The 11342-nt window shown below is 46.2% G+C and overlaps 1 protein-coding gene across 3 annotated transcripts; it reads right to left on the bottom strand.

The window, feature by feature from the left end:
- Positions 1-1782: 1782 nt before the first annotated feature.
- GIMAP2 (GTPase, IMAP family member 2) lies at positions 1783-5064 on the bottom strand. 3 transcript variants are annotated; one of them, XM_021692845.1, is made up of 3 exons: positions 4829-4848; positions 3663-3698; positions 1783-2811 (listed from the first exon to the last, which is right to left on the bottom strand). In XM_021692845.1, exons 2-3 carry the CDS (start codon positions 3688-3690, stop codon positions 1823-1825), a joined length of 1017 nt encoding a protein of 338 aa, XP_021548520.1. In that variant the 5' UTR covers positions 3691-3698; positions 4829-4848; the 3' UTR covers positions 1783-1822. The 3 variants fall into 3 exon arrangements, with proteins under 3 accessions (XP_021548520.1, XP_021548522.1, XP_021548521.1); XM_021692847.1 differs by lacking the exons at positions 3663-3698; positions 4829-4848 and adding an exon at positions 5026-5064; XM_021692846.1 differs by lacking the exon at positions 3663-3698 and having other exon boundaries at positions 4829-4858.
- Positions 5065-11342: the final 6278 nt, after the last annotated feature.

Genomic DNA, 11342 nt, shown 5'->3' with positions numbered 1-11342 from the left:
AAGAATCTGACTTTTCTATTTGGGTCATGGGTTAAAACTTTCCATTGTTCACACTGGACACCTTGCTATTCTTTTCTTCATTTTTATTTTTTGTATTTATTTCTGCCGGTGACTCTTTTCCTTTTTCTCAGCAGAGAGACAATGCCAATGTTTTGTTTTGTTTTGTTTGTTTCTGTTTGTTCATCACAAGAGTCTACTGAAAAGTGAACAAGACCAAAATCAAGATTCCCTATCAGGGCTCCTGCTGGGATCTGCACACAACCCCTTAAACCAAACTGACCTTTGCAGCTGAGGGAATTTCAAATCTCGGCACTGGGCTTGGGCATTCCTGTTAGTGTCTGCATGGCTTCCATGCAGGACTGTGGGCCTCTCTCTGCAATTTGTGCTCAGCTGTTGCGGCAGGATTGTCCCTTTGTAAGCATCTCATTAGTAAGCTGAGGTCATCAGTCAGCTGAGAATGGCTGGCTGTGAGGCCAACCTGGCAGGGGGCACGGGAGGGGGCAGATTTGGAAATACACAGCAGTATCAGAGAGGAGCTTGAGTTTGTGCGTGAGGGTAGGGGTGCCGGAGAGACAGGGAGGCACAGTCAGGACGGACGAGACGGGCTAACCTGGCTCATTTGACCTGGACCAGGGAGCTGACCCTCCCAGAGACACATGGGACAGAAGATGACTCTGCACCTCACATCATTTCACCAGTTGGCCCCCAAGACTGTCTGCCCCTTTTTTGAAATTGAAATTAAAGAGAAATTTCCAAACCTCTCCAATGTTTTTCAATTTATCCCTGAGTTGGACAGTGTAACCTTCCCCTGTGAGTGTGTGAACCAGGGAAAACACTCCTCTTTGGAAGGTGACTCTCTGCAGGGTCTCAATGGCCCCTAAGGAACCCGTCTGCCTTCAAGCTGCTGGAGAGTGGGAATGGCCCTGCCCAGGGAGACATCGCCTGGCCGGTAGATGGACAGTTTTATGCCAATGTATTCTGTTCTTCTGATCACATGCCTGAATGTGTGTGGGTGTGTTTGCACCGGGGTGTATGGTCTTTGCAGACTGGGTTAGGAATGACAGGAGTTAGTGTCTATTCAACAAGAATATAAGGCAGAACAAACATCTACCATCTAAAGAAAATACCGATTTCCTTTCACACAATGTGATTGTTTCTAATATTTATTCAACTCAGATTGAACTCAAATTAACGAGGATGGACTGAGGTTCTGCTCTGTGTTGGCTCTCCCCCTCGGGCTTCGGGGGACCACGAGACATGAGGGCAAAGACAGCAGGGAAGACAATCCAATGACAGGGAAAGGCAGCCTGAGGTCAGGAAAAACAGACAAAAGCAACTCTGGTTGTTTGGCTTCAGTGAGAGGAGAGCGCAGGGAGGGCCATGTCCCAAGGGAAGGTTTTGTGGGAGCCTGGCCCTGGCGGGACTATGCCTAGGTGAAAGACATGGGATCTCAGGAACTTGACAGCTTATTTATTATTGCTATGTTCTTACACCGAGTAGAAGTTTTATTGTTGTTTTTATTATATTCAGTAGAAATAATAGTATCATAAAGAAGAAAAGGAGTTTCCAGGAACATAAAACTGGCTTTAGAGATTTGCAAATGAGAGGAATTTTATGCTTACAGCTTTCAAACGCTTTTCGTATTAAATTTCAAGGCAGACAGTAACTGTTCAAATAACTCGGTTCATTAAGAGAGTGATGTTAAGATTTAAACACTTCACAGAATCGCCAACACTTACTGATGTCAGGCACTGCGTTTTCCAGGGGAGGCACTTGGATTCACCCAGTATCTGGTCGTGAATAAATAATCGCTGACCTGTAACTATAATCTAGGAGTCTTGCCTTCCAGCCCAGTGATCTTTCTCAAACTTATCAGCAATATTTTGGCTATCATTAACAGTAAGCTACAGAACAAACAGCATACACTCAAAAGAAAGCAGCAAAACGAGACGCACATTCTGTACAATACACAAAATAACAGAATTAGCAATTTGAGAAAGAAATGAATAAAAAATAAAAAAATAAAGGCTGGTGTCTTGATTAGGGCTTGTTTCAGGTAATTTGCTTTGGCCATGGTGGAGTAACGTCTCTGATTTTCCATGTACTTCCTAAGATCTCTTTTGAAATCCTTTAACCTTTCCTCTTCGCACACAGGTCCACATCCTGACGCTGTTACTAGGCTGTAGAGCCCATTGGTGTAGTGGTCACCCCTTCTCTCCAACACCAGGCCTTCCATCAAGTCCATTAGCTCCTTCGCTTGGCCATCCCGATCACTCCCTGTAGCACAGTTGTTAAAGGCACACACTCGCCCTCCACATGCTGCCACCAGCTTGCGGAGGGCTTTGTTATCCGTGTCCTGGATGTAATCCGTCAAGGAGTCTCCCTCGAGGTCTTCTTTGTGGGTGAAGAGGACAATTGTGTGACTCATGGCATCTTCTCCAAAGATCTCCTTCATCCTCTGCACAGCCTGCTGGTCCTGGGCGGTGAATCGGCCCAGCTGGGTCACCAGGAGCAGCACATGGGGTCCTGGTGCCGAGAGTAAGTAGCATCTCTGCACCTCTTTGCACAGGGAATCGGAGTGGTCCTCCCCAGAAAACATATCCGGTGTGTCGATAATGACCATCTCTCTCTTTCCCCAGCTTCCCTGACTTTCACTGCAAGTCTTAGTGAACGGCTGGGCAGTCAGCTGCGACCCAAATGCTTGCTTCCCAAGGATGCTGTTCCCGGTGGCACTTTTGCCCGTTCCTGTTTTGCCCACCAGAATGATTCTCAGCTCTGATCCTCTGGCACGTTGGTTCTTCATATATGGTCCTGTAAGAGCGAGTTTGCTACCTTATGACTACTGGTTACGCCAATGGAATACTTTTAACAAGAGATATTCCCACATTATGAGCAAAGGTAGTCTCCCAATACATTGGATTTATAAAATAGAGGCTAACTCCATTATCAAATCAAATCAAACCAACAGTGATTTTTAAAACATCTCTGTTTCTCAGGGCACCTGGGTGGTTCAGTTGTTTGAGTGGCCGGCTCTTGATTTTGGCTCAGGTCATGATCTCAGGGTCCTTAAAATGAGCCCCGTGTAGGGTTCTGTGCTCAGCGGGGAGTCTGCTCAAGGATTCTGTCTCTCCCTCTCCCTCTGCCCCTCACCCCGCTCGCTTTCCCATGCTCATTCTCTCTCTCTCTCTCTCTGAAATCAATAAATAAATGTTTAAAAAAAAAACTCAGTTTCTCTAGGACTGCAGGATGCTGCCATGTTGGATCATAGAAAAACATACTTGGGGGACGATATGGATTTAGAAACATATCTAGTCATGCAAGGCTTGCCTGATGCACCCAGTTCTGGCTGTGTACAAGACAAATTTTCTGAAGATCAGAGATGTGTAGTAGCCACGACTGTGGGTTCGATCTCCAGGTGACTTAAGTAACTTGACTCTGTTCTAAGGCCAGAGATGGCTCTTCTGACCTCGCTGGGCTGGGCTGTGGTCTTGACCACCAGTGAAAAGCCTGGACTGGGGAAATACTGGAATAAGCAAAGTAAAATTATTCTCTCTGAAGAAATATCTGATAGCTTATACTTTGCTTAGAGAAGGTTGCATGATTTTTATATAAAATTGGCACAGAAATTGGTAAAATAATCACACACACAAGAAGTCACTTACCAGAGTGACCGCCTTTGTGTTGGTCCATTGTTGTCCCTGAGGCACAGAGAGACCAGAGACCAATTATATCTATAATGTATATATATTCCCGAGCCAGACTGGGAGTTAACAGTCATTAACCCTTAAGGGATTTTGAAATAACTCTCTCATGGCTTCCGTGGCCCCTGCTTTTCTTTCCTATCTAGCTCTGCAATTTCAGGGAATATAGATATATTATAGATATCATATATTTAGATAATTGTTTTAGTTCTGCATCAGGAAAGACCCTTGTATTCCTACAGCACTGTCACACCCATGCCTCATTTGTTTACACAAAGCTGATGGGGGAGAGAATTATCCTATCTTACAGGGACATAGTCATTTGCCCAGAGTCACCCAGTGAGTCAGTGAGTGGAGAAGAAGTAGGTTTCGTTTGTCCGCCCCTCCTGCTCCTGGTCTCCATGCCCACCTCTTCTCTGTGTCCTTCCTCCTTCCTCCCGTGGCCCCCCAGCCCCTCTCTTGCTCTCCTTGGCCTCACCCATTCCTTCTCTCTCCTTCCTTTCTTGTTGGCCTTCCCTGATGCGAGGTTCAGTCTTCTCTTTCCTTCTCTCCTGCTTTCCCCACCTTGCTCCCTCCTCTCCCGTGCTCTCCCCTCTCTCCAAACCTCGCCCTTCATTTGAAATTCTTGTGAGAGACTCAGTGAATTAAGTACACTATCCTTGAAGCCTGAAATACATTTCATTCAATCCATCAATTACTTGAATTTTCCTCAATCCTCAACAGCCAGCTTGAAGAAGCCTTGGGACCCATTCCCTTTCCCTGTGCAGTGAGAAACATCCGTTCATTTTCATCAGATGGTTTTTCTCTCTTGCTTAAGTCTGGCAGCGTATACCAAAGCGACAAGGCACAGAAGACTCACGAACACATGTGAATGCCCACATTCCTCCCAGTTAGCACTCTTTATTGGCTTCGTGCTAAGGAAGCTCTGTTTGCCAGTAACGTGTAAACGAAAACTATGCAAAGTTTACGGTCTTGTAAACCGGCTGTACTTCAGCCAAAGGCAGCCACTCTAAATCGCTTCCCTTAAAACAGGGAAAATTTGTTCTAAAAAAGATTTTTTTTTTTTCCAAGCATAGCCTGGGAATTAGAAATCAACACTGTGGAACTTTTCATGAATGTGGGCTTACCTGATTGACTGTCCAAAGAAACCCAGATGACTCCCATTCAAACCTGAGACTTGCCAGCTCAGCTCAAAGAGAAAGAGAAAATAAAACAAAAGCCCAGCCTGTCTTCTTCCTCTCCTTAATGTCTGCAGAGCTTCCCTGCTGCAAAAGAGCCCCTCCGTGTGCCTGTGTTAAAATGGGAAAATTTAATCAGTAGTTACTTGCTATCGTGTGGACCCCGTTTTCTTGCCAGTAGTGAAAAAGCAGTGTTGGAATGATTTCAGCTGGACAGGGGAGAAAGGCAGGCACGTCAGGGTAGCTGGTAGATTTGATCTCTTCCTGCCCCGGGCTGTGTCCTGCGGGTCACAAGTTTGCCCAAATGCAAAGCCCGCCCAGGAGTTAAGCCTCATTCTCACTGGTGGCAGTGACTGTTCTAAAGGCAAGTATCATTGCGGGGGGTGGGGGGCAAGTGCATGGGTCTGGGGGTTGGGGGGACACCTCTAGCGGGGCGCTGTGCAGAGGGAAAAGGTATGTAGAAAGGGGAACCTGTGAGAAGCCCGTTTCTTGAGTCAGACTGGGAGTTAACAGTTACTGGGAGTTAATTGGGAGTTAACTTGAAAGGATTTTGAAATAACTCCCGATGGCTCCCACAGTCCCCCTGCTTTTCTTTCCTAACCAGCTCTGTCATTTCAGGGAACACACCTCTGGGGAGTAATGATCTAGTAGTGTCTACAGCAATAATCGGGAGTGTCCACTTTCCGGAAGAACAACCCAAAGAGTTAAAGTCGAAATTGTTCAAATGCTCTTTCTGCTTATTTATGTGACAGTCAGCACAACAGGGAGAGAGAAAATATGGAGTTTATGTTGCCTTCATCCCAGATTCCTAGTGACCACATGTGGCTTTCTCTCCCAACCCACTGATGAGGAATAATCCACTGAGCTCTGAGCTCACTCTAAGGGAGGCTGGGAAATGCAGGGGAGCCACGGGACTTGGGTGAACATCACTACCTTGCTACAAATTATTGTTTGTATTGAATTATTGCATTATTCACAATAGCCAAGTTATGGAAACAATCTCTGTTTGTCAATGGATGAATGGATAAAGAAGATGTGATAGGTGTATACAATGGAAAATTGTTCAGACACGAGAAAGAAGGAAATCCTGCCATTTGCAACAACATGGATAAACCTCAGGTCATTATGCCAAGTTAAGAAAAATCGGACAGCGAAAGACAAATACCGTATAATCTCACTTATACGTGGAACCTAATAAGAAGTGGAACCTAACAAGAAATGGAACTCATAGAAACAGGGAGTTATAATGGTGATTACCAGGGGCTAAGGATTTGGGGAGATGGGGAGTTGCTGGCCAAAAGGTAAAAGCCTTCAATTATAAGATGACTAAGTTCTGGGGATCTAACCCACAGCATGGCAACTAACTGTAGGTATAATTAAAGTTGTTGAGACAGCAGATCTGACGCATCCTCACCACACATATAAAGAAGTGCACTGAGAGGGTGTGACATGAACTAGCAAAGGCTGGGGTAGTGTGTAGAACAATCCACACCTGAGGTTTGTTGCTGACTTCCAACGTTTCACGGAAGAGATAAGTGCAAACCAAAGCAGAGGAGAGACACAACACAACAGACAAATTTTGATAAACAAACAAAATACCAAATTGGATCTTTTGGAAGAGGTTAGATTTAGTGACTTGTCCATTGAAAAGTGTGGAGAACTGTTAGCTTAACAAAGCATAAGACCTGCCACCAAGGAATTCGTTAAAATTGACACCCATAGTTGTAAAAAGGGCCAATCTCACAGTATAATCATAAGAATTAATAACTAAACTTTTAAATTAAAAGTTTTTAAAGACCTTTTAAGTCCTACAAGAGTGTCGTCACTCACCGAAATAAAGTTCTCAGACATCAATCTGAGCGGCCCTGCAGGGCTGCCTTTGCAAGGGAGAGCAGGGGCAGCTAAATTCTGCACATAGCTTTTATTTTATTTTTTTATCAGAAAAGCAAGGACAGAGGCATGGGAAAGGAGTACCAAGGGATGGCAACTATCTCGAAGCCCTAAGGCAGGCTTGCATCCTCCCCTAGGCGCCCACACACATGGAGGCAAGTCATGGGATAAGGGAGGAGGGGGACGTTTGGGCTAGCAATCCCCAGGTGCCGAAGGGGGACTGAGGGTCACATTCATTCATGGCTCCTAACCTATGCCCTGCCCCTGGGGATCGTGGGATCCTGCTCCTACCGGGCCATTGCGTTCAATAGCCCGAGAACAGGAGCGCTGCTGACTTTTCAGCTGCTTCCACAATCGCTCCTTAGGGTTTACAGTACATTTTCTGAGAATAACTCCACACAAAAGACATCAACAGGAGCATTCCACTAAATGATTCGATTCCCAGAAGTGTCACATCACCGAGAGCCACATCCTGCCAAGTGAGGGAGCGCAGAGACGTCCATTTTGAGTTTTATTCCATTGCTTTGTTTATAGTCTCAGAGGATGGATCACCATCATCCCCTTCTGGAGCATCAAGTACCATGATGTGAAGACAGTTCCCAGTTCCTTGGAATGGGACACGGACAAGCCTGAGGCATGGGTCTTTCCACTCTCTCCTTCACCAGTTCACCCCCACACCATCTCAACCCCTCTGAACAGCCACTGTGGCCGCTCTTCAAACTCCCTACTCTCTCAGGGATTAAAGCTGACCAATACTCCCTTTAAATTCCTGACTTGACTTCACTGTGAGGAACTAGTAATCCAAACAACCAGGAGAAGAGTGCTGTCCCCTTGGTGAAGGAGTGGAGAAGCCACCTTGGATGTTCCAGCCCCAGCACGTGCAACATGGAGAAGAACCTAGGCACACACAGCTGACAACCAGGAAGCCACAGCCATGTGGCTCTCATCTAGCTGTGTCCCAGCTACCTGCAGCCATTTCAGCCACCGCAACTAAAGCCCCGGTCTGCCATGTAGGAGAAACAAGTCATACTCTCCTCCTCTGCCTGAATTCCTAGCACATGACATCATGAACGTCATAAAATTGTTTTATGCCACTGAGTGTGGAGTGGTTTGTTGTACAGCAGGAGAAAGTTGGGTCACCTGAATAGATTCCTAGAAGTAGCACTGCTAGACTATTGGTACACGTATTTGTAATTTTGATAGATACTACTGGATTGCCCACAGTAAAATGTTAATCAAATTACTTACACCAACATTGTATTAGTTTCCGCATATCCTTCCTCATGATTGTGTCTGCCGATCTGATCACTGAAAAACTGTATCTTAGTGATTTTCATGCATTACTCCACATGAGTGTGGGTGAATATCTTTCATATGTATAGGAACCGTCTTTTTCTTTATTGACATCTGTCTTATATATTTGTTGCCCATGCTAATCATTCTGATCTTGGTTTGTTAGAGTTCTTTCTGGGGCCCCAAATGATCATTTTTCCTCTTCTTCTTGGCTTTTTTCTTTTAAACTTCCAATTATGGTTCACTTTTATCGTGGCTAGTATCTAGAAGAATGTCAAATGATCACAGTGACAGGAGGCCTCCTTACGCTGTTCCTAACTTTTGTGGCAATACTTCAGTGATTCTCATTGAGCAAGATGCTTCGAGGTTCAGATGGAAAATTCTACTATGCTAAAAACATAACCGATTATGAGATGTTGAATTTTAACAACTTACCTTTCAATAGCTAAAGGGATTATCAGATTATGTGGCCTCATAGCTTTATAATCCATCAAGTTATACAAAAGTATTTCCTGATATTGATCCTTCTTTGCCTAGCAGTTAAGGTATTGCTGGATTCTATTTGTTAATTGCTACATTAGGATTTTGCATTGCTTCATAGTGATCTTATCCATCTCTAGAAGAGAGTAGCTCCTCTCTCTCTGATTGCCCCATTGCCCGGGTTCCAGCTGTATCTGGTTTCGGGCTCCCCTCTTCCCTCCAAACGTAATAGCCATGTTGTTTCTCTGAACAGATTCTTCCGCTCCAGAGGAATTCTGATTCTATCTTTGAAGAAAACAAGATTTTTTACCATCACCACCCTTCCGCCATCACGACATCCTTTCTTAGGCAAGCCTGACACTGAACAGAAACTTCAGCGTGGTGAGTGTTCTGAAGGAGAGTGTAGGGTGCGCTGGGGGATAAGCTACACTGATGGGAGGGAGGTAATCGGGAAAAACTTCTTAGAAGTAACATCATATGAGCTGAAGTTGAAGAGTGAGTAGAAGCTGGAGGGATTGAAGGAAAAAGAAACAGTGTATTTTGAGGCAAGTCAAAGCGTGGAGCTCTCTTGGGTATTCATTCCAAGGAAGCCAGGATGTCTAGAACCCAGAGGCAGGAAGTCTGATTGTGTGGAAGTGAGGCGGGAGTTTGGAGATAGACCATCCGTATGGGGACTTGTCATCGAGTTTGGATCCTGAATGTTCTCTTACGAAAAGTAGAAAATCGCGGCAGGATTGCCTTGGGGTCATGTCACAGTCAGATGTACGGTGGGCTGTGTGAAGAATGGATTCGAAAGCCCTGTCCCTCATTGTGCTTGACATGATCTGCTTTTGGGTAACCTCACTGGAGTCCTGCATCACGTCCTCTGCCTCCCTCCCCCTCCCCCGCCTTAGTGCACAGAAACAGAACAGGTGCGGTTAAAGCTAGCTGGAGAGGAGCCCTGGCCGTGACCTCGGAGGTGAGCACTCTGAGTCTTGGCCCCCATCTATCTCCTGACACCTTCCCCTGTGCTCCGGACCCTGCCTGCCTTCATTTCCTCACCAACATTTCTGTATAAAAGCTTTTCATGTTTACTTCTTGTTCTTGCGGAGTTCAACTGTATCTTGAAGAGAACCTGCTTTCTGGGTGTTTTTGCCAAGACTGAAAAATAACTTTGTGGTTTAGTGAAAGAAAACCACAAGCGCAAAGGTGCTCCTGAGGCAAGCTCTGTCCTCCGAGGGAGCAGAGACCCATCTCATCTGGTGTGATCACAAGTGACTGAAACTCCTCTGTCCAAACACCTGTCTGCAGCCCACCACCCTAGAGCTATCGTTCCTCTCCAAGGAGGAAAGAATTTACCCGGGATAGTGGGTAGGTAAACAAAACAACACCCAGGGAAGAGACTGAGAAGGTCAAAGTCATTCAAGCAGAGCTGAAGATTCACATGCTCAGATAGCAGCCAGAAGATGCGTTTGGTGTAGTCTGTGGCCCAGAGCCCTCAGAAGGGCAGCGTCTTAGAAGGCATGAGCTCTGCAGGTCTAACTCGTGACCAGATCCCCAGTCTGATTGTTACCCACCGAAATGGTAGACATTGGTCTATTTGGTCTATTTCTAACTTGCCCTCTCCCTCCTTGCCCCCAAACACCACCCCCACCCCCGCCAATACTTTTAGCTGCCCAGAGTTCATCAGCAACCACGTGTAGCCAAAACACATCCTCCAGTGATCTGTGGTCCTTGAGCTACAGCGATAGGGTCTACAGTGATGATGGTTTCTTGAGCAACAGACACATGCTAAATCTGAACTGCATAATCTTGACTTTGTACACGCAGATTAAACTAAAGAAGTGAAACCAGGACAAGAGGGAAATTCCTTCTAGCTACATAAACTCCCCCTTTTCTGTCCCTTCTCTCCTCTCTCTTACTCCCCAAATCCTGTATCCTCCACTCTTGTCTGGGCCTCTCTGTCCCACCTCACTGCATTTCTCTCTTTCTTGCACAATGTTCCTTTGGCAGTGTTGGTCCCAATACCGGGGGGGGCCTATGCCGGGGAATCTGAAGTATCCCACCCTGCTAGAACTCTGTTCCCCTCAGTCTTGGCTTGCAGTCCTGAACAGATTCCAGAACCGAGGGGTCCTGATGCTCACAAACAGCTGACAGAAGCTTGGGCTCTTCTGGAAAGGCCACTCTAGACTCCGCCCAAGCTGCTTCTCAGATACGGCCACAACCAAGATACAACCCCCCTACACACACACACACACAGCCCCCTGCCCATTGCCAGCCTCTACTTTTAGGTGTTGTCCTTTCTGAGTTGAGCACCTCTGTGGAGGAACTGGCTTCAGAAGGTAATCTGATCTGGAGACTAAGCAATGATTTCCTCCCCAAGAGTCAGAGGAAGTTTCAGGATGCAGGCAGACCGTTCGGCTAGGGTGGTGGGAGGTGGTTGCAGGGTCCCCATTTCCTCTGAGCGTGACTCACTGGCCATGAGACATTTTCACACGATGACAGGAATTGGAATTTCTAACAAGAGATCTGTACAGCTGTTAACAAAGGGGAGTGTATGAACTCCCAGATCTGTGTTCTACTGCATGAACACGATGGGACTTTTTTCTAGCCTTCCTCTACAATCAGCTCTGCCCCTTCCCATCGATACATTAGGGCCTACCTTCTCTGAGTGGCGCCACGGTCCCGATTGTGATCACGTAGTGACGAGAGGACTCTTCCTCAGCACAGAGGCGCTGGTTTTCCCGCATGGCACTTTCCCATTGTCACCTAGGCGTATGTGCCTTGCGTTGATACACAAGCAGAGTGGAAAGAACACGGG

The sequence above is a fragment of the Neomonachus schauinslandi genome, unplaced genomic scaffold, assembly GCF_002201575.2.
Source record: "Neomonachus schauinslandi unplaced genomic scaffold, ASM220157v2 HiC_scaffold_853, whole genome shotgun sequence".
Lineage (NCBI taxonomy): Eukaryota > Metazoa > Chordata > Mammalia > Carnivora > Phocidae > Neomonachus > Neomonachus schauinslandi.
The sequence above is the reverse complement of the archived record's forward strand: the minus strand, read 5'-3'. Positions and strand labels throughout refer to the sequence as shown.

Coding starts and splice junctions, on each gene's coding strand:
- GIMAP2 (XM_021692845.1), bottom strand. CDS start 3,690: ATGGACCAACACAAAGGCGGTCACTCTG. Junction 2,812..3,662: donor ACACAAAGGCGGTCACTCTG/GTAAGTGACTTC, acceptor TCGCTCTTACAG/GACCATATATGAAGAACCAA.